Source organism: Glycine max, chromosome 18 (genome assembly GCF_000004515.6).
Source record: "Glycine max cultivar Williams 82 chromosome 18, Glycine_max_v4.0, whole genome shotgun sequence".
Lineage (NCBI taxonomy): Eukaryota > Viridiplantae > Streptophyta > Magnoliopsida > Fabales > Fabaceae > Glycine > Glycine max.
In genome coordinates this window covers 50,395,552-50,418,063 of record NC_038254.2, presented here as the reverse complement: position 1 = coordinate 50,418,063, position 22,512 = coordinate 50,395,552, and the positions used below count along the sequence as shown (strand labels likewise).

The window sequence follows — 22,512 nt, the reverse complement described above, 5'->3', positions numbered from 1 at the left end:
TTTCTGAAATATTTCATAAGTTTGACTATGAAGTTATTAAGTGCTAGGTTACCAAAAAGTATATACATCTTATTAATATGGGTATTATTAGTAACCAATTAATTCCTTTGAGTCATCTTTAATTGTACAATTTCATACCTATAAAGTTTCTAGATCTTTCTCATTCTAATGTGGCAATGGTGGTGGTGTTGGTAGTAGTGGTGTCAACAAAAAATATTATTGTCAAATTAGAAAATATGTATTTTTTTAAAACTAAAATCAAATTTGTAAAATCTTTTTTCTTAATTTTAAAAATAAGTGTAAAAATGTTTTAAAAATAATTTAAAAATCATTTCGTCTCTATTTTTGCTAAATACATTTTTGTTTTGAAAATTGTATTTGAAAACCAAATACTAAAAACTTGTACCCACTCCCAAACGGGTCTTTGACATTTTATTTTATTTTTTTTAAAAAAAAATTGTAATTCTACACAAGACATGCCACCTTGGAATCACAGATAAAAATGCTACTCAAATCCATCATACAGGCTGTGAAAACAGCTAAAAGTGCAATTGGAAATTACACTTTTATAATCAGATAAAAACTCGATAGCTGCTTTGTCTGCCTTTTCTTTTTCGTTTAATACAAAGCTGAAACAACTTAAAACTGTAATTTACAATTGTAGCTTCATGATAAATTTTGCACTCCATTTTAACCGGGTCTAACCCATTGTGTTTTGCTCATCTATAAATAATTTATTTTCAAAAAATTAAAATGATTCTTGAAGTTAAAATTTATAATTTAAAAAATTAACCATGGGTTAAACACCTACTAAAAAAATCTATATTTTAAAATATTAACCATGAATTATTATTTATTATCTTCATCATCACTCATTCGACTTTAGTTGAACCACTAAATCATAAATTATTTTCTTAATCAACTCAACGACTAGTCTAATTTTAAAAATTATGATTTAATTATTAGTACTTTTTTAAGAGTGATTTTTTTGGGGTATTAGAGTGATTTCTTTTTAATTTATTACCAATTGATAATTATAGTAAATTAGATTTTTTTTTCCGTTGCTAATAAATGTATTTTAAGTAGGGGTGTCTAAAAAATGTGGTTATACAAATTCAATCCATATTAAAATCGCTTTAAATCTATTTTAATGAATTGATTTTATATCCACATCCAATTTTTTGAATTTTAAATGTAATCCAATTACTTGGATATGACTTGAATATTTTATTAGATTTTTTAATTTTATAGCATTCTTTCAAAATAACTTTGGTCGAAGTCGACCAAAATTAATTCTTTTAGTCGATATTAGTCGAGATTATTTTTCAATTGATATTGACGACTGAGGTTATTTTTTTATAGACGTCAACCAGAGTTTTATTCAATTTAAAGATCCTTTTATCTTTTTTCTGATAAAAAACTTTGTATCTAATTTTACATTCTTACAATATATAACACACAACAATTAATTAATCAATGATGATTGTTACATCATTTTTTAAGGTTAAAAAATTCTTTAAATGAGATGAAGTTTACATTTATCGATTTATATCACTCCAATTCTTGTATCCCTTCTTCCAACCATCAAATCACCTTATGATTCCGCATATTCTCAATTTAATTATAGTGCATGACATTGATTCCTCAATAATATTATTATTTGAATTTTTAGTCATATTTAATAAGTGTATTGTAAATGTAAAATCTCAAGTGTAGAAGAATGATTTTCTTGTATATTAGTGACAGAAAATCCAATATATGTCATTTTGGACAATCAACATTATTATACTCCCTAGTGGGATCCAAACAATGGAGGAAATTAAACCATCTTTATTCCCTCTTTTGCTGGTTATTACTGCGAAACAAGTGTAAAGTCAACAAGCGTAAAACCCTCGAGCAAACTGTCAGTACTTTACCCTACAATGAACAAAGTGAATTTGATGTTAGTGTCTTTATAAATATATTATATGCATTATATGTATTTTCATGACAAGTAAAGAAATTATGTAAATACAAATTCTCCTAAACAGTAGTCAGCATCACAAATTAATTTTTCAATTTTATAATTTAATGTTAAATTAGTTTTTAATTATATTATAACTTAATAATAAAATGATGATATGAAAATTTAATAATCAGATATATTATTGTAATTTTACACTCGATTAAATCAGAATTTTTTATCTTTCAAATATTGGATTGTCACCTGTTTTTATGATCAAAATGGTCATTTACCCATATTATTTGTTAATACAATACATCATATCAATTAATGTATATTTATAGTAAGGAGGAGAGGGTTCACGTGATCGTGATCTTACGTGTTGCAATCAATGGTGGGGGTGATCTTGTAGGGCAAGTTGATCCCACACTTGCTAGGGAGGGCTGAAAGGGTTGCAAGATTGAGTCCAGCCAAGCTCAAAACAGTGCTTTTGAGGCACCTACACACCCCTTGACGATCTGGGGTGGTTTTGGCTTGGTTGTTTATGCTCTTAACCCCATTGCAGCATGGTGCAGGGACACCTCCACCAGGACCCCTTAGGTACCCTATGCATGGAGCCACAGTGATTTGCACCCTGCCACATGGAATTTCAGCTTCTGCCAAGGGAATTATGTGCCCAAAACTAAACATCCACACCACAACCATGCAGCTGGCAACCCTCACAAGCAGTGAGCTAGCCATGATTTGGAAGAGTGTTAGAGGACGAAATTGCACTTCTTCAATGGTTAGTTATAGTGAGTGAGAATGTTATGATTTGAGAATTTAAGGACTAAATATAGAGTACAGATTCAACCTGAGTTTGTTAGGTGAAAAGTGAAGGAATGGTAGGTAATTTTACTGATTGATTTCATTTAACATATGCAAGCAATTGAATGACCGCAGGGTAGCTGAAACCTACAATATGATACAATTAATGAATATATATCTATAGGTTTAGACAAATATGTATATCAGAGTTCATAATGGTTGGCTAACTTGATCATCCGTTTCTATATATTTATAGCCATGTGGCTTGGCAGGTTTCTGCTTCCCCCAAAATGATTTTGGAGCCCTAAGAGATGCTGCCACTTTCCTAAGAATTAAAAGTTTTCATATGGCTGCACTTAAATTTGTACTAACTTGTTTATAATTTCCGACTTCAACTCTGCCGAAATCATTAATTAAAGTCACCATAAGTATTGTTGGTTTCGATATTTGATGATGCGTAGTCATTTTATTTTTATATTCTTCTCTTTTTGTCTAATTAACTCCTTTCTTTATTAGATCATTTAGTGATATGATACTTTCTAAGACATTATAAATGTTAATTTTGTTGTAAATGTTAATGGGAGGTTTGGAATCCATGAGTTCTCTCTTCACCTTTTTTCCTTCATCGTTTTTCAATTGTTTTATCAACTACTTATATCTCTATCTTTGTATATTACTCTGTGTAACATTTTATTACTCTGTTTTCGTTATATTCGTATGAAGCCAACGATAAACTAATTCTTCACCAGAAATTAAACTCGTGCTTGTTTCTCTTCTCAGTTTTTTCTTTACCATTTTGTAACTTTCTAATTTATTATGTTTTGATAATTATTTTCAAACCAAGTAAAAACTGAAAAATAAAAACAGATAAAACATATATGTCTTTAATTTCATATTCACGTAAATATAAAGCTAGAGATATTTTTTTAAAAAATATGAATAATGATAGTATTATAATAAGTAATGTTATATTTTCTTATAAATCTTCTTGATGTTTTATAATAAAAAAAAATTAAATAGAATACATTTTATGTCTTAAAAACTTTTAAAACATCCAATATTTTCTATATCTAACAAGTGATGATATAATTAGTAAGAAGATTCTATGACAAAAAAAAATAGAATTAATTATTCTACTGTGATGATATATTCGTAACTGTCTTTTCCTAAATGTAACAACTGAAGTATGCAACCATCAACATTTATGGGTTAGGTAGAACAGACCATGTTATATTCAATGCTTCTCAATAATAGTAATTTAGGTACTTTGAGTTATCAATCTTTGTCAGTTGCCCTGCAAAGTGCCTTATGGTGGGATACATCATATAAGGGTGAAAAAGATAGTTTCCTATGGTGGGATACATCATATGCTCTCCCACCTTAGCCTTCGCCTACATGTGTGTGTAAAAAGTTTATATCTCATGAGTCAAGAGATTTGATGTATGAAATTACAATTTGAATCAAAAGTTATATAATATAATACTCAGTTAAGTTTTCCTCCGGATGCAGGTTTATTTATATTATTATTGTATTGTAATTTTTTGCCTATAAAAGACCTAATTAATAAGCAATAAGTAGTGGGAGATTTGTCAAACAAGATTGTAAAATTGACTTAATTTTGACGAAGTGTTTTATCCCCTCTTATAAATTTTGATAAACATACAATATTTTTAGAATTAAAATTTTGGGAGACCATGGCCCCCTTGAAGCTTAATGTAGCTCCACCCCTAAGTGCAAGGTAGTTTTTGTGTCATTTGAAAGAGACAAAAGAGTTGAATGATTTGCTTTTAGAACTAAATGCAAATGTATGTATTGGATCTCGTAAATTTCAAATCGTGATCAAGGTTAAATACAAAAGTAAAGAGGTTTTCTTTTTCTTTTTTATGAATCATCTATGAATTCTATGTATTGGACATGTCTTAGTTGAAAGCCTTATACGTAGCAAGATTGCAAGAATGAACTCCCAAGCATTCGGATACCTTTTGTATCTCCATTAATTAAAAAAAAACTACTTAAAACAAAGAAAAAAAAATATTTCAATGTAGTGGTGACAATAATTTTAGTGATAACAGTTATAATGATAATAATAATAAGAATAGTATGCGATTAATGTATTGTGTGTCATTCAAAACAGACACGAAATTGAATAATTTGTTTTTAAACTAATTAAAACCAAAACACAAAACCCGTTTTTGTTTTTAAAAAATTAATGCAAAAGTGTTTTGAAATTAAATTAAAAAATCAGTTTAATTTTATTTTAACCTAACATATTTAATTTTTAATTTGTATTTAAAAATAAAAACTCAAAATTCACAACAACCTCAAAATTCCCTAAGTTAATTAATAAACTAGTTTCTCACTTTAGATCCGGAAAAAGTTCAAATTTATTACAAAAAAGATAGTTTTGTCTGCTCATATTTTACCTCCTATTTATGAGTAAAGTGACTTGATCAAGGTTATCAAACTCAAGAGTTTATACAGATCCATGAGAATTTTATAGACTCGACTCGTAGACTCAATTCGTAAACTCGTAAGAGTCTACTTCATATAAAAATAATAATAAAATATCTATAAATAAAATACTAATTAAACATTTCAATAATATAATAAAGCAAAACAGTAAATCATAAAGTTCATATAATTTAAATAACAAAGTTTAATAATAATACATCACTACTAGATAATAACTTGCAGATGTTATAACAGTGGTAGATCATTCTCATCAAGGGTTTGATGTTATTAGAGAATAAGGGTTTGATATTATTAAAGGTGATAATTTTATATTTGAGAATAATACACTAAATAAAGGAATGTTGGATGCTAGATAGACAAAAAATAATAAAAAAAATAACTTACATTTTGGTTTAATTTTTTTTAACTTGCTAACTCGTTGACTCAGTGATAAATTCAAGAGTCTACCGAATTTAATTGGAGTTCATAGAGTTTGCTCAGAGTCTATTAAAAAAAGATCGAGTTTACTCAAGAGTTAACGCAAAGGACAAGTGGACTCGTAAACTAGTAAGAGTTATCGAGTTAACTCTAGAGTTTGATCAGCATGGACATGACATTTAAAAAAATAAAATAAAACAGAAAACAATCATTTTAGTTCTGTATAAATAGAAGAACAAGAAAACAAAACCTTAAACTCAACCCACAGTTAGTACAAAAAAGGGTTACTTCAGCTTCCACATATCTTGAAGAATTGATCAATGGGCAAGTCTGTAGTTGAGAAGCTACTTTGGATGGCAATTGTGTGCTTGGTGCTGGGTGTAATTTCCATTACTCCCAAGGCCCAAGCAGCAGTGACATGCAACCAGGTGGTGAGCAACCTCACCCCATGCATTTCTTATGTGCTCAATGGTGGCAAAACCGTGCCTGGCCCTTGCTGCAATGGGATCAAGACCCTCTTTAACCTCGCTCACTCCACACCAGACCGCCAAACCGTTTGCAAGTGCATAAAGAACGCTGTTAGTGCGTTCCATTATGGCAAGTCCAATGTGGACCGTGCTGCTGCTCTTCCTAAGCAGTGTGGGGTTAACATTCCTTACCAGATCAGCCCTTCCACCGACTGTACCAGGTACTTATACTTATCCATATATCTAAATGATGTGAAAGTATTCAAATATGAAACCTTGTTCAAGCAATTCAATTTCTTTTGAACTAATGATATTATGATCAAAGTTATATAATTTTTTTTATGTTATTAGCATGAAATATTTATTGACTTTTATTAATAATTAATTTTTGTCAAAAAATTTAATCGACAACTCCTAATGGAGTTTTATCATTCTCTCAATCAGTTTTTGTATTCACAGGCAATGAAATCAAGATCAATATCATTAAAATTTACTAATTTATTAGTTAAAATGTGCATAATTTAACTACTCCTACACATTTTAAGATTAAAAGTATTAATTTAAATTATTATAGAATAGGAGAGAGATTTAATTTAGAAGTATTCTCACTCTTATTAAGTCACATGTCTTATCCTAATAATGAATTTTGGTGCACAATAACAACAATAGAGTAGAGTTAGAACCTTCAACTTTGTGCATTTTAGTTAATTAAATTAAATTTAACAGTTAGGTCAAAAAAATCTCAATTATTTTAAATCACTTTTCTTTTATTTTTATACAGTTTCTTAATTTTATTTTTATCTTTTTTAGTACGTCTATCATTTTTATCTATATTTCTAAATTAAATTTCAATAATATTTTAAAAGAAAAGATTAATAATTAAAATTAAATAACTTTGTTTTACAATATAAATTATTTATCATAAAGTTAAAATATAATTTATAGATTAAAAATATTTATTTATTTTGAAAATAAATATTTATCGTATATATTATACTATAAATTGTATATTCAATATTTTTATAAGTAAATATTAGTTTGTTAATTTTATTAAAAATTATTAGTTGAAAATATTTGAAATCATGATCTCTTCTCCTTCTTTCTTCCTTTACTATTATTCAATCATTTGATCAACATTATATCTCTCTGTATATGCAATTATGTGTGAGTTGTTGAAAAGAAAACTATGTGAGTTTAGCTTATAGTATGTTATTTACTAGTGGTACGGTCTATATATATATGTCTTTTATCATGGATCTTTTGAATATTATATTGATAGTGATAGACCCTTTTTGTTTTGATGCAGAGTGCAGTGAGGTTAATGATATATGGAGCGGTAACTCGAGAAGAGAAGGATATACAATATATAGCTAGTGTGTGAATAAGTGGCTGGCTATACGTAGGCCACACATTACATTAATGACTGGTGGCTGCTTATTATTACATCCATCAACTAGTCTTGTTATTGAGTTATTGTATTTTTTTTATTTGTAAGAATCAAAAATAATATTAAAGATTTATAATAATTTATGTATTTTATTCAACCAATTCCATTAAACACCCTTTTAAGTCATGTATCCATACATGTTGCCTGTTGGTGTTTCTTTTGTCAGCTTGTTATGAATTGGAAGGGAAGGATTAAAATGCTAAATAAGCGGTTATACAAGAATTTGTGAGTCCTAGCTTGTACCTCTCAGGCTAGCTATAGTTGAGAATATATATACACACAAATTCAATGTAAAATCATCAAAGCATTGGGAGCAAGTCCATTGTTTGCAGATGCTGTTGATAAAAAAAATTTGTTTGCAGATGCTAATTTTAATGCTAATGAAGTTAACTGTAGAAGTGTTTGGACGGAGAATTCCTATATAAATAAACCATATAAATGAAGATGATTAGATAAATTATTTATAAAAAGCTTTTTAACGGGTTCTCTTTAAGTATATAGCTAGGAATCAGATATATAACATGACTTACTAACATTACAGGAAATCACTTCGTCTAAAAGGCACACATCCTGAAAAGAATCGTCTTAAAATCATATGATCAACAATTTAACAATTCAATTATCGTAAGATCATCTTATATCTCTCAAAGGTCACTAAACACAAAACAAAATTAGAATTCAACCTCTCAAAAGCAAAGCAGCTAGTCTCAAGTACTATTCTTAACACAAATGTGAATGTGACAAAGTAGTCATTAAGCTATATATATATATATTAGACATTGATTCAAACCCACTTCATAAACATTTTTTACAAGAAAAATAGGAAGAAATATCACACACAATTCGGGCAACTGCTTCCGACACTCCTCGAATTGTTTCTTATACTTTTCATATTACTTTCAAAATAATCATTCTGAGAGCAGAAAAATAAACCCATAATTCACCAAATCATAAAAGGATTTAGTAGGCCCAACAACAATCCCACCGAACCATAAGAACCCAAACCAACCAAACCTTCTTAATGCAATGGATTTGCTTATAAGTTCTACCAAACTCATTTCCTGCCCAAACTCCATGCATAATACCACCCATCTTAGATAAATTTATCTCATATACTTCTTCAATTCCAAACATATAGCCGTTATTGTCAAATTTGGGCAGTGTTCAAAGCAAATGACCAACTCTCCATGACTTGAGTTAAATAACACATAACAACTCAATCTTTGTAATGCCTCAGATAACATTGGCAACCCGATTATCATCTAACATTGGGAATAAGTTTGATGTGCATATGATGATGTGCTACAGTTCACTGGGAATATGCTTGGCCCCCAGAAAATTAATTACTCCAGATGATACATCTATGGCACGGGGTATTATATATACCCATCCTCTATTCTTTTTGGGTTCTACTTTGCAAACAAATTTTACTCACAAATTTTGCTATTAGTTTTTAATGTTCGAATGACTAAAAGGGTGACAGACATTTCAAAGATAGTGTCTGGCAGGATTGAATGGAGGTTGCAAGTAAGAGTGATTTATTTATGGTTCATTTCAGACTTTAAAAATCCAAATGACATGAATAGCTTGGAGATGGTTCTGCTTTATGCAAAGGTACTTGCTCATATCTCCTATCTAAAATTACAATAATATCTAAAATTGTGCCTTGACGGATCAAATGAAAGTTGAAGGTTAGAGTAATTCGGATATTGAGAATGACCATGGAACAGGTCCTGGCACGAGCTTCTGCAATGAAGTTTCAACCAAAAAGATCAAGACCTACAACTACGCAGCATACACGTTAGAAAGTGCTTGATATGGAGTTCATTAGCCATGTGTTTGAAAGGAGGATTTAAATTTTTTAAAAATAAATTTAAATTCACAATATTTTGATTACTTGATTTAAATTTCTTTCCTTTTATAAATATTTTCCTTTTATAAATATTTTGTTTGAATAAGTCAAATTCATGCAAAACCCATTTCGAGTCTGGGTTTCGAGTCTGGGTTGCACAGACAAGTCCCTCCCCCACTCATGAGGTTTCTAGCAGAAGTAGCAGAAGGTCCAAATCAAGCCCAATGTTCATAAGGAAAAAAAACACCACCACCATCGAAACCCAAACCCAGGAACCCTCTTCCTCCAAGGTCACGTGCATGGGCCAGGTCCGAGTCAAACGCCCTTCCAAACAAGGCGCCACCACCAAACGTGACTTAGCTCCCACGCGCTGCCGCTGCCGCTGCAACTGCTGTTGGATCCGAAGCCCCAACAACCACCCCTGCCGCTGCAAACCCCTCTGGCCCAACTGGCCCAGCCTCTTCCGTCGAAAGCCCACCAAGCTCAAACATCCCTCCGAGCCCGAGCGCAATTTTCACGACGAAGAATCAGAATTACCGTTCCATGAGAGAGTGAATGTCGATAAGGATAGTGATTTTGCTTCCAATTCAAGCACGCCCCCGAGAAACGCTTTGCTTTTAACTCGCTGTAGATCCGCGCCGTACAGATCTTCCTCTTTGGCTAGTAGGTTCCGGAGTTCTCCCGTTAAGGACCAAGAAACGGAGTTTCCAATTCCGAACACGACGGAACAACAACACACTTCCGAGGAACCCCAAACGGAACCCGAATTAGGTTTTCTCAGAGAAAAAATTGCTTCACTCACCGAACCGAAAAAGGTTGAGGAAGTTGAAACAGAGAGAAATTGAAAGACCAAGAGAGAGGAGTGAGTACTATGGATCGAGATCGGAGCATTTATGAGTACATTTATGATTTGTTTTAATCACTATAAAGCTGTTTTTCTAATGACTTTTATGACAGTTTTAAAACGTACCATTTATGTTCTCTGTATATTTTTTATTACGTGTGAAATATGAAAGTGTGAGAAGCACAAATTTTCATTGATCATATAATTAAAAATAATTTTAATATCCATAATGATAACAAAAGACGAGAAGATATTTTAGTATCATATTTCATATCGCAAAACATGCTATAGACGGGTGAGGATAAAATAAATTTAGTTATCATGGCCTACGACGAATTGTCATTATTTGAGTTATCAAAAAATTTCAATTATAAGAATGTTGCCTTATGTAAGTTTCAATTGCACTAAACACAACATATTTCCCTTATTAAAACGAATTTTTTTAATCCTTTTAATTTTGTGATATAACCTTTCTATATTCCAATAAAGTTGACTTCAGACATTTCGTTAAAATATTTAGATATGTAACTATTTAAAATTTTAAAAAAAACTAAATATATTCCTTTCTAAAATATTATTTATAATTTAAATGGTTAACTAACTTTTAAAAATTATATATTTAAATACGAACATTTTGAAATATTTTTTCTTCAATGAAAAAATTAAAAAAAAAATAACTAAAATTCCGATACATTGTAGGATAAACCCACTAGTAACTATTATAAAGAAAATAATCTTATTATTTGTTGTTATCTTTTTCTTTTGGATATTTTTACCATCAATTGTTATAAATCACTACCGTATTTTATTTGAACTTTCAACAATAGTTATATTTGTAAAACAAGTTATGCCAAGTTACATATATAGATAACTTTTTAACAATAGTTATATCTTTTAAAACAAGTTATATCCAATTACATATATAGGTAACTTTCAACTTCAGGTTTGGAATAACTTATTTGTATTATTTTTTTATAACGATTGAGTTGGATTGAATTTATTTATGAAAGGATTCATGAATATATGCATTGTTTAGCTTGTTTGATAAAAGAATGTAAACATATCAGTTCACATTTCAGAAAGTTTGGCTGCCGATTCTCATCTGAAGGTTATTTAAATACATTGGAAGTATTTTTTTTACTTGATTGGCTCGGGAAATTAATAGTACTTTTAGGTTGGTTTGGTAATAAAAAAATACTGGTATGAACCAACCCAATTTAATTGCATATCTGGGGGATGGATTCCAACGATAAATATAAGAGAACAAACATTGTTGTAGGATGTGAGAGCCTATTATTAATTTTGGTTTTGTCTTTTCTTTTCTTTCAAAGTCTAGCTAAACATAATTTTATAAAACTCAACTAACAGGAACTTTAAAAAATAAAAAAATTAAAAAAAAACATTGAAAAAAAAAAGCTCGCACACCACAACCTTCTCCATAAATTGCTCATTTTCCACTTGGTATGGAGGCCTGTCACCGGCCCAACACATCATGAGGAATATGGAAAAATATATCATACTAATATACTAATACAAAAAAAAAAAAAAATTAACACGAGAAGTTTTCATCGATTTATGAAAAATTGATATAGTATGAGATAGTGATATTTTTATAATTTTGGAATCAACTTTCTATCTCAGTTGCTTTAGAATTGCCAGTTTCCTCAGTGACTAATTGGCATGATACGTGAATATCAACCCATGGTTTCTAGGTTCAGGCACTCTTCTTTTCAAAAAGTTGCTTTAAAATTGATCTACAAAACACTTTTTAGATTGATTATACTAATAACTTATGTAGAAAATACTTAATTGGTTAGTTCTTTATCAATCGATCTGAAATGTGAACATCTTTTATAACTTTTGAAATTCTTTACAAGACTTTTCTAAATCATTTGTACAAAGAATTGTTCCATAAAATATTTTCTATATTGATTTTTTTTTCATTCAATTGAATGAACTGATCTATAATGTAACGATCTTTGTAACTTTTTTTGAAATTTCTCACATGACGTTGTATATCCATTATACTAATAGATGATTTTGAAATTCACTTTCAACATCAATTCTTAATACAACCAATGCAGCAAAGATTAAAGATTAAAAAAAAAGTAACAAAAGAAAACTAATTTTGATACATATAATATACTTTCATTAATTCACATAATTTACTAAGGAGTTCTTATAAATGTTTATCCATTTTGTCTCAATTCATATTCATTCTTTTTTTCTTTTTTCTCTATAATTCTCATCACATCATTTTATAAATACAAGGTTAGTTCAACAATAAATAAGACCTAAAACAAATTTTTAGAGAAATTTTTTAATTTAAATACAAGAGCTATATTTGAGGCCCTTTTGTCAATATATGTGACATTTTTTTCATTATATGAAGCCTTTTTTGCTTTATAAAAATGCAGAAAAAAAATTTATCGGTGGACCTAAAATTTTAGCTTTAACTATTTTACCCTTAGGTTGGCCCTACATGAATACGACTAGGAATGATTTCAAACTTTGTAGACTATCATACAATCTAGACATCTTTGCTAAGGAATGAATAGGAATATACATGGGTCAATTTGAGTTGGATTCGACCAAACTCATGACTCAACTCAACCAAATTTGAGCAGGTTGGTTTTGATCAGTTTTCTAAGAAAAAAAATTAAAACCCAACCCAAGTCAACCTATTTGTGAACGGTTTGGGTTGGATCGAAGAGTCAAAATATTTAAATTTGTATGCTATTTTTTATAAGCTAAAATTTTTATGAAATAATATTACTTATTTGTTAGCGTAGTCAAATAGTGAAAGAAAAGATCAAGAGAGGAATAACATTATTGTCATCATCATCACATAGGTTAACATACTATGTTAAACATGGTTTAAAAATTGAAATATAATAAGCTAGTTCAAACACCACACCTACTAAGTCTAAAAACCCAAAAACTAAAACTATTACAATATAGTTTGAAAATTTCAATGTTCTAAAATAGTAAAATGAGTAGTACAACTAAAACTTCAACTATATCTAAAATAATATGAAATAAATTAAAAAAACAAAATAGATATTTTACAATTAGTTGAAAGTTGAAATCCTAATTTCATGAGACTAATTGAATGAAAATGTGAGAAGTGAGAAAATAAGAAACAGTCCCACTCTTAGTTTCTAAATCTAATAATAATAGTAATTGATTTTTGTAAATTTAAATATATATATATATATATATATATATATATATATTACAATACTACTAATAATAATATAATAATAATAATTTAATGCAAATTAACGAGACAACAAATCACGTTAATGAGTCAAAATATTAAAATCTGAAACTCAACCCAAAATTCAATGATTTAAATGGATTGAGTCAAGACCCAAACAAAAAAATATTCAACCCATATTATTTGAGTTAGTTTGTATTAATTTAGGTTCACCCATGTAGACACCCTTAAAAATAAACGTTCAATTGACTTGCCTACAAACAAAATTCACAAAACAATTGTTATATAAAATGATAATTTCCTTATATTTTGACAAAATACAACCAAACTTTATCATATCTATTATTTTCTCCATTTCTCTCCTCCATCCACCCAGTCCACCAAAATGGGATGTAAGTTTTTAATTTTGTTTACTAAAAAGTTGTGTATCCACACAGATGAAGCCAAAACTTTTAGTTGCTTATAGTTATATCCAACGGTACCATCATCAATTAAAGCATAGACGTGTAAAGTTTATATGATTGATAAATAAAAGAAGGTCATATGTGATATCATCCCTCTAGATTACAAAGCTGATATCATTCAGTGGGGTTGGAATTAATTGGCTTTAGAAGAACATGAATTTGATAGTTTTGATATTGAGGGTCCACCTGCTGCTGCAATGCAAGTGACATAAAGCCTCATCCATATATCATACTATGCATTAGGTCGTTTGCATAGAAATCCTCTGCCCCCAAATGACGTTTCATAGTTTATCACCTAATAAGTAAAACCAACTCCACGTTTTGCCTCTTATCTATGAACTAACGCTCAAAAACTCATTGAGAAAAACTTAAATAATTTACGCAAGTAGGCGAAGAAGGAATCAATTTATGTAACTATAAAATTTGGATTCGTACAGCAATTTCAAACATCATTAGAAAAAATTCGATTATTGTTATTAATTGAATACTTTTTATTAACAGCAGTCACAAGTCACAACATCAATGGTAACACACGAATTTACTAACGCTCACGCCACCAATTATACCTAACAAGTCTTAATTGAAATTCAAACACACATATATATGAGAAATTATTAAGTGATTAGAAACCATAATGAATCTTATTATGTAGACATTGGTTGAGACCATAGACATTTAGAATCACCTAATAAATTCTCGTACTTGTAGGTATGGATGTTTTGGTATATGTGCACCAACTATGAATCAAAGGGTAGCTTCTACATCTTTTACATAAAGAATTATTCATTTTTTTATTTTTCATCTTATTTTTACCATCTTTTATATTTCTATTTTCATTCTTTAGTATATTGTTTATCATATTTATTATTCTTTTTTTATCTTTTTCTTTTCTTTTCTAGCTTAAATGTAATTTTAGTATCTCTATTTTACTTAATTCGCAATTTTTATTCCTCTATTTTAAAATTAAAACATTTGGTCTTTCTACTATAAAAAAAAATCTATAATTTTGATCATTTTATTTCAAAATACAAACATTTGGTCCCATATTCTAGAAAATCTGAAATTTTAGTTTTCTTATTTTAGAAAATCTATAATTTTGCTTATATTTTATTTCTTATTTTTAAATTAATTAAACTATTTCTTAATAATACTTTAAATGAATATGTTAGATTTAAGATTCAATTGAACCAAAAGAAAATAAATAAAATATAGATAAAATTAAGAGTTTGACAAAAATTACAAATTTTCTAAAATAGGAGGATAAATACTTCCATTTTAAAATAAAAGAACTAAAATCGTGTATTTTTTAAAATAAAAAGATCAAATATTTCAATTTTAAAATGAAGGAACCAAACTTACCTATTAAACAAAATAAGAAGATCATAATTGCATTAATCATTCTTTTTCCTATTCCTCTCTTATGTTCACCTTAGTAAAATCTACCCAAAATGAAGTGTACGAAAATCATTACTCTTTACATAATTACTTCAACATTATGATTTGTAACTTTAGTATCGATGTGTCTAAATAGAAAGCTACTCAATGAATTTAGTGATTGAAAGAATCATTTTGATTGAAAATCAATTATGTTCTGTTTGTAGATTTGTGATCATGCTACTCTCAGATTTATATCTGCAAATATCCCCTTCTCGAATATCTATTATACATATCTTCCCGGTATATCTTAGATTAAGACTCAAATTATCATATTAGATCTCAATACTGACCAGAAAACACATTCTGCATTGATTTTTTAACACATGTGTACTTTAGATCCTTCTAATTAATCAACTAAGATACACATCAAACAAGAGGAACTTTGAACTTGTCACTTTCCCTTCTTTTTCACTAGATCCTACTTTGTCCACAACCTTGACAGCAGCATATCCATTAGCACCATAGTACTTTCCGGTGCCTCCAATAACTGCAACATGTGACTCAAAAACATCAGTCTTGTGCACTCCAAAAAGCCTCAGTCCATCCTGAAACTCACCCTTGAAAAAGCTTGCTGTGATAGCCACCATATGGCTGCTTCCATCCTCTGAGCTAGCAACACACACCCCTTGTGCCCTTCCAAGTTTGTGTAGTTCATCTCCATCATCATGAAGTAGTTCCTCATCAATTGGTGTTACTGCTCCATATTCTAGCTCTTGGAGTGTTGCTCTAGTGGGAAAAGAGAAGCCAATGCTAGACAGGTCAAGTGTTTGAGTGGATGATGAAGTGAGTGGAATTGTTGTTGGAGTGGATTGTGGAATTGGAATCCCTCCTTTAGTAGGAAGAAAGCCTAGGGGTTTTGGGAAAGGTAGTTGACCAGTGACTTTAGTAGTGGCTGGTTTCTCTGAATATTGTGTGCTACCATTGAACATATCCCTCATTAAAAATGTTATTCTGTGATGGCCATGGTTGTGGTTAGAGGATGGATTGCCAAGAGTTCGAGCTGAAGAAAACTTAGTCATGAACAAAAGTAGCATGAATTTTACCATAAGAGAAGGAAGTCTAGCCATTGTGTTGCATAGCTTTCTTTTGAGATTAGTTTGCATGCTTGGTTCATATAGTTTGTTAGGCTTCAATTAAGTGTAGTGGTTAGAATAATCCACCATCGAATGGTATATAACTATTAATATTAATTAGCCTGTTTAATTTATATCTCACTTTAGAGTTTGACATGGAACAATCGAGATTAGGCAGTGCATAAATGCAACAAATTAAGTTGGTTTAGATGATAAGGATTGGACTTAATTTATTAGTAAATAATCTATAAATAATTCTAAAATATTCTGAGTCTTGAGACCTTTTCTATTATGTGTTTGGTATAATATTGTATAGAGATGGATGTGCATCACTTGAATCAAATTCAAGTTGTTTCTATATCATCTTAATATTTGACATAAAAATAATAATATACATGTGTTTTAATCACCAAAACAACACACTATTAATCTTAATAAGTCTAGACTCAATTTCCTTTTCATTTCATTCTCTATCATTCTATCAAATCAATCCTCAGTAATAAATTTTTAAGAGATTATGATAGGAGTGGTGTCAAGAAATTTCCATAGTAAGTGGTGGCATGAATTTGATGGTTTGATTTTGAGGGTCCACCTGCTGCTAACGCAAGTGACATAAAGCCTCATCCGACATATAGTACTATGCATTAGGTCGTTTGAATAAAAATCCTTTGTCTCAGTGTGACGTTTCATCGTTTGTCACTTGCTCTTCCGTGACACTAACCAGCTCATAATTTGCCTGCTACACTGAAAAATACCAACTCCATATCTTGTAGCCTTTAATTTATGAACGCTAAAAAAGAGTACTATATATTCAATAGGAGAAAAAAATTATTTACGTAAGTAGACAAAAAAAAATTGATGTATTTAATTATAAAATTTGGGTTCATCCAACAAGTTGAACGATACTTATCAAATTGGACAAATATCCAATTATTTGGCAGGTCTCGCTGAAGGGTTTAATATTTTCCTTTTCTCAATAAAAATTTTCTACTTTTCATTAAATTTAAAATCCAAATTACAAATTACTGTCGTTAAATAATTTTTTAATCAAATTTAGTCATTTTAATATAAACTAGACAGAAATATAGTGATTTAGACTAATATCGGTTTGTACTTTTTTTGAAAGTATTTTTCAGCTGATAATCAAATACTAATTTTTTGAAATACTACGAAAAATCAACAAAGGAGACCAACTTCTAATAAATTTCTTTTTCATACACATCTAAAAATTTAAACCCTAACACATGTTTAAAGGATATGCTTATTTGTCAATATTAGTTTTATCGTTACTTAATTAAGCTATCCTTAATTAGTCAAACGCGTTCCTAATATTCATGGAACTAACTTATCATAATTGTGTTTTTGTTATAGATTACCGGATCTTCTATTCAGCAATCCTTTTGGAATCAGAAATATTTATAATACGGTAAAGTTCATTCCCTTGGTAAAATCCAAAAAAATTTATTGGCTCATAAAAAGAAAGTATCATGAGCTACGAAAATGAATATATATATATATATATATAATCCAAAGCATTCTCGAGGTTTAGTGACGGATATACGCGTATAGATTTACTGTTATTTTCTATGATAGGAAATATCTTTCACTATGTAGTCCCCACAACGTCAAAAGGTGCCAAAAAATATCACAGTTTGATGTAGGCGATAAGCTGCCTATTGCAGACTGCGAAGAGGGTAACTAAACTAATTGAAGGAACAAGTGTTCGGGCACATCGCATAAATGATCAATATGTAAAAGTTGAATTATTTAAGTATTATTTGATTTTAATTTTAAATAAAAATAATAATTACATACATTTCAATTGAATTTTAAATTAGTCATAATTTTTTTTGATGAATTGAAAGGTTTAAATAAAATAAAAATAACTAATTGAAGGGAGACAATAAAGAGAGATATTTTGAATGTTGTGGTTTCCTTTTTGTATCTTTTTTTCCCAATTTTGATTCTTATCTGTCATGTGTCATGTCTGATGTCAAAAGTAAAACCATGGCCAAATGAGACATTGACAACGAAATTTCCACTACCAATCAACACATGAAAGTCACACTCATATTCGGGACTAGCTCAATTTGCATTGGTCCATACCTAGCCCTACTTGCTACACCATAGTGTTAACCGTAAAATCAAAGGGATTTACCGGTGGTTTCGGTACCAACCTTGTTAATACTATTCTTGAAAATTTATAATCATAATTATGTATGCAAATTAACCACCTGTGACTACCGGACCCCACCGTATCCTTAAACTAGCCACATGTTTTCTTTTTGCACATTTTCCAACCTGTGTGATCTCTGGTGGGTTAGTTAATTACTCTGTATCTCTGACAGACTAGGCTTGAGCTTCTGATTGTTTAAAGTCCAACAACTCACTAAGCCCCACTTCGTATAAATTGCCCTTTATGCACCACAGATCTCATCCCAATTGAAAAGAAAAGAACTTCGATCATATATTCCTCAGGGCCACGCCTACCTATGTCTATATGTGTCATAATCAAAAGTTATTTCAATTTAATCATTAATCATAAGTTCTCAATATATAATTGAATTACATATTTAAAAAGAGATTTTTATTAGGCGTAATAATCTTACTTGAGTGAGAAATAAGATTGTTTAATGTAAAAGATATATATGATTGATATCAATTAAAAATATTTATATATACAAGTAGGATAGCAATATCTAGACCTATATATATGAAAGTCAGGTAAAAAGTGTTTATATACTCACTCCCATGTTCTCTCCAATCTCAAACCTAGTTTGCACTTGCACTATTTTGCTTTGTTGTGTTTCATTAGGACGATGCATATGTGAGGAAAGATTTGAGCTGGGAATCAAGCAGCAAAAACGGTCCCCAATTCGGATAACAACCACCACCCTCCAAATTAAACAAAATTTCACCATTTCATTTTCCTTATCCCATCCCCTTCAAAAGAAAAAGCTAGCTATTCTCCAATTCTCCTCTTGTTCCGTGTCCTTTACTACTCCGAATCCTCACAACACTCCAGAGTATACACACAACTAACCCATAAGAAAAAAACAAAAACTTCAACCCCATCAAGATTTTAGCACAAAACCTGAAACTTTCCACAAAATTAAAGAGACCCAGTTGTTACTTTTGTTCATATAGCCACAAAGTCACAGGTTACTTAGGAATCGAGGTCTTGAAGTCCAAACAGTTTTCTTTGTAAATTGAAATATTTTGAAGCATCATCGAACATGCAGCGGCGGTTTCTGGAGACGGAACTGAGCATGCCACCCTCGTACGGCGGCGGCAACACTAGCGACACGTTCATCAGCGACGCGAACTTTGACACCAACATGGTGATCATTCTGGCGGCGCTGCTGTGCGCTTTGATATGCGCGCTGGGTCTGAACTCCATCGCGCGGTGCGCGCTGCGGTGCGGGCGGCCCTTCGGCAACGAGACGGCGGAGCAGGCGGCAGCGCGGCTGGCGGGGACGGGGCTAAAGCGCCGCGAGCTCAGCCGCATCCCAGTCGCGGTGTACGGCGCCGCCGGCGAAAACACGATTCCGGCGACGGAGTGCCCCATATGCCTCGGCGAGTTCGAGAAAGGTGACAGGGTTCGAATGTTGCCCAAGTGCAACCACGGGTTCCACGTGAGGTGCATTGACACGTGGCTTCTGTCGCATTCCTCGTGCCCCAATTGCCGCCACTCGCTCCTCGAGAAGCCCGCGGCCGCGCCGGAAAGTGGGTCGGGGCGGCGTAGCGAGGTGGTGGTGGTGGTGGAGCAGGCGAGTTGAAGGGCATTAACAGTGAAAGGTGGAAGGACAAGTTTTGGTGAATGGAGGTTGAGAAATTTAATGTTAGTGGTTAGAGTAGTTATTAGTTGGTTATTAATAAATTCGAAGTGGCCAATCCATATACACGTTTATTTTTTAAGAAATTAAAACATATGTTTGTGTATGTTAATTTACAGTTTGTATATAAGTTGGAAATTGGATATAAGGGTGCTTAAAAATGTACAGTACATAATCTTAGTGGTTTTTTTTTATTTTATTATTAATACGTGCGGAACCTAGTATTTTGTCACTTCTCGAATCTCGATTATAAGATAAAGAAGTCACTAGAGTAAATTATTAGGGGCGATCTAGAGTGGGATTTTGTTTTGGTAGAGATCTAGCTAGTATGGGATTTGAATGGATTATGAGGTTATATATTATATATTACTATAAGAAAAAGAAAAAAGCTAAAGACATTAGAGTTGTGGATTGTAGTTTAGATATAATCTAGAGAAAGGAGTTGGGTAAAGATAACGAAAACCGTGTTTGGATTGCCGGCGAAGTTGCTATATTGAAGGAAATACGAGTTAACCTCAACATAAAAGTAAAGAAGGAGATGATTCTTGTAAATGAAAGTTGGACACAAATGTAGGTTAAAATGGAAAATCTAAACATGCACGAAATGGACGAAGTTGGAAGCAAGAGTGGAGAGTGAGCATTCTAGAGAGGTTAAAATGTTCTTCCCTGTTTTTGATGAGGCTTTTGTTTTGTTTCGGAAGTTTAATCCTAATGCTATAGCCATGTCTTGTTTTGTTTTGGAAGTTTAAATCATAATTGTGCATCCTACAAACTCTTCATTATTTTTTCAAATTTTACTATTTTTTTATTTCTAAACTTTTAAATTATTTTATGTTCTAAATTCATTATAAACCCCATGCCACTAATATTTTTATTAAAATAAGATTTTCAAGATTTTAGATAGAAGAAAATTAATGGAATGATTAGATTTGCTTAATTTTAAAATACATAGACTCAATTAGTTAAAAAGAACTTGATAAAATTGCACATAAATCAAACTATATGACAGCTATCACTGTAACTAAGCCTAATTTTTTAGGTTAATGGTTGGCTTTGAAGGTACAACTTTTATGTGATTTGAGTTGAGTTTTAAGGTAAGAAAATACAATATGGTTGTTGTTCGGAGTGTAAATGAATCAAGTCCATAGGTAATAATTTATGATTAATTTGTGAAAAAAAATCTTTAGATAAAATAAGTCTACACTCTTATTCACACGTTTATGATTTATGATAAATTTGATAACTTTTAAAAAATTATCTTAAAAATTATATTAATAGTGATTTGTGATTGAATGATCTTTATAAACTATTTTACATACCATTAAATTGTTAATTATTTTATTTAAATAAGACAAATTTAAAATTTAGATTGGAATCGAATTATTTAATAGATTGTATATAGTTTGATTTGAGAACTTGCCATAACTTCCACCAATATTTTATTGAGGTGTTATTAAATTTATTAATCCAAATATAATATGTTAAAACTTAAAAGACAAAGTAAAAGCAAGAAAATAAAATATTTTTCATGTAACAGTTAAGCTCTGATAATTTTTAGATAAATCTATAATTTACTTATTTAGTATATTGTTTTCTTATTTAAAATTAACATTTTTATTAGTACAGCATAAACATCAATTATTGACTAACTTTTAATGTCAAATTTTATAAAACTCAAGTTTAACTCATTTATTTAATTAAGGTTCTTTTTACAGATTTATTTAACTAAGTTAAGAGTCAAATTTAAATTTATTTATTTTGTAAAAATATATAAAGTTTATCTAAAATTTAAATCAAAATAATTTACCAATAATTCAACACATTTGCACCTTCCTAATTATAGTACAACCTCCGCACCTAAATATAAGTAAAAAAAAAATATTTTGAACTTAAAATATAAATAATTTTAACTACTTTGATCTTATTTTATAATATCATCCAAAAAATGCTCTTCAATTAGTTGTAATTCTAATTTTAATGACTTATTTTTATTTTTATATCAAATTTCAACGAAAGATACTTTAAGAAAAAAAAATATTTTTTAAATATGATTAGTATAATTAAATAATATTAATTAATTTTCTTAATCAACATAAAATTAGTTTTTTTTTATATATTTAGATGTGGATAATAATTTAAACAAATTCACTCCATATCTCAGTATTTTTTTCCTTATATTTTGTTTGGATAAGTTACTTTTTAATTAATATTAATGTAGTTAAAATGCCGTAGAT

At 30.1% G+C, this 22,512-nt stretch overlaps 5 protein-coding genes across 5 annotated transcripts; 3 read left to right on the top strand and 2 right to left on the bottom strand.

Moving 5' to 3' along the window:
* Positions 1-1,624: 1,624 nt before the first annotated feature.
* Positions 1,625-2,748, bottom strand: LOC100306032 (putative non-specific lipid-transfer protein). The gene is made up of 2 exons (NM_001249589.3): positions 2,322-2,748; positions 1,625-1,917 (listed from the first exon to the last, which is right to left on the bottom strand). Exons 1-2 carry the CDS (start codon positions 2,681-2,683, stop codon positions 1,905-1,907), a joined length of 375 nt encoding a protein of 124 aa, NP_001236518.2. The 5' UTR covers positions 2,684-2,748; the 3' UTR covers positions 1,625-1,904.
* A 3,112-nt stretch (positions 2,749-5,860) lies between these two features.
* On the top strand, positions 5,861-7,867 carry LOC100305883 (alpha-amylase inhibitor/lipid transfer/seed storage family protein). The gene is made up of 2 exons (NM_001251247.3): positions 5,861-6,326; positions 7,412-7,867. Exons 1-2 carry the CDS (start codon positions 5,959-5,961, stop codon positions 7,419-7,421), a joined length of 378 nt encoding a protein of 125 aa, NP_001238176.2. The 5' UTR covers positions 5,861-5,958; the 3' UTR covers positions 7,422-7,867.
* Positions 7,868-9,457: 1,590 nt separating this feature from the next.
* On the top strand, positions 9,458-10,297 carry LOC102661676 (uncharacterized). The gene has a single exon (XM_006603497.4). The coding sequence runs from the start codon at positions 9,629-9,631 to the stop codon at positions 10,247-10,249; it is 621 nt and encodes a 206-aa protein (XP_006603560.4). The 5' UTR covers positions 9,458-9,628; the 3' UTR covers positions 10,250-10,297.
* Positions 10,298-15,656: 5,359 nt separating this feature from the next.
* LOC102666637 (dirigent protein 25) lies at positions 15,657-16,602 on the bottom strand. The gene has a single exon (XM_006602646.4). The coding sequence runs from the start codon at positions 16,470-16,472 to the stop codon at positions 15,720-15,722; it is 753 nt and encodes a 250-aa protein (XP_006602709.2). The 5' UTR covers positions 16,473-16,602; the 3' UTR covers positions 15,657-15,719.
* A 2,281-nt stretch (positions 16,603-18,883) lies between these two features.
* On the top strand, positions 18,884-20,421 carry LOC100810195 (RING-H2 finger protein ATL74). Its single transcript, XM_003552270.5, has one exon. The coding sequence runs from the start codon at positions 19,679-19,681 to the stop codon at positions 20,219-20,221; it is 543 nt and encodes a 180-aa protein (XP_003552318.1). The 5' UTR covers positions 18,884-19,678; the 3' UTR covers positions 20,222-20,421.
* The last annotated feature ends 2,091 nt before the right edge of the window (positions 20,422-22,512 follow it).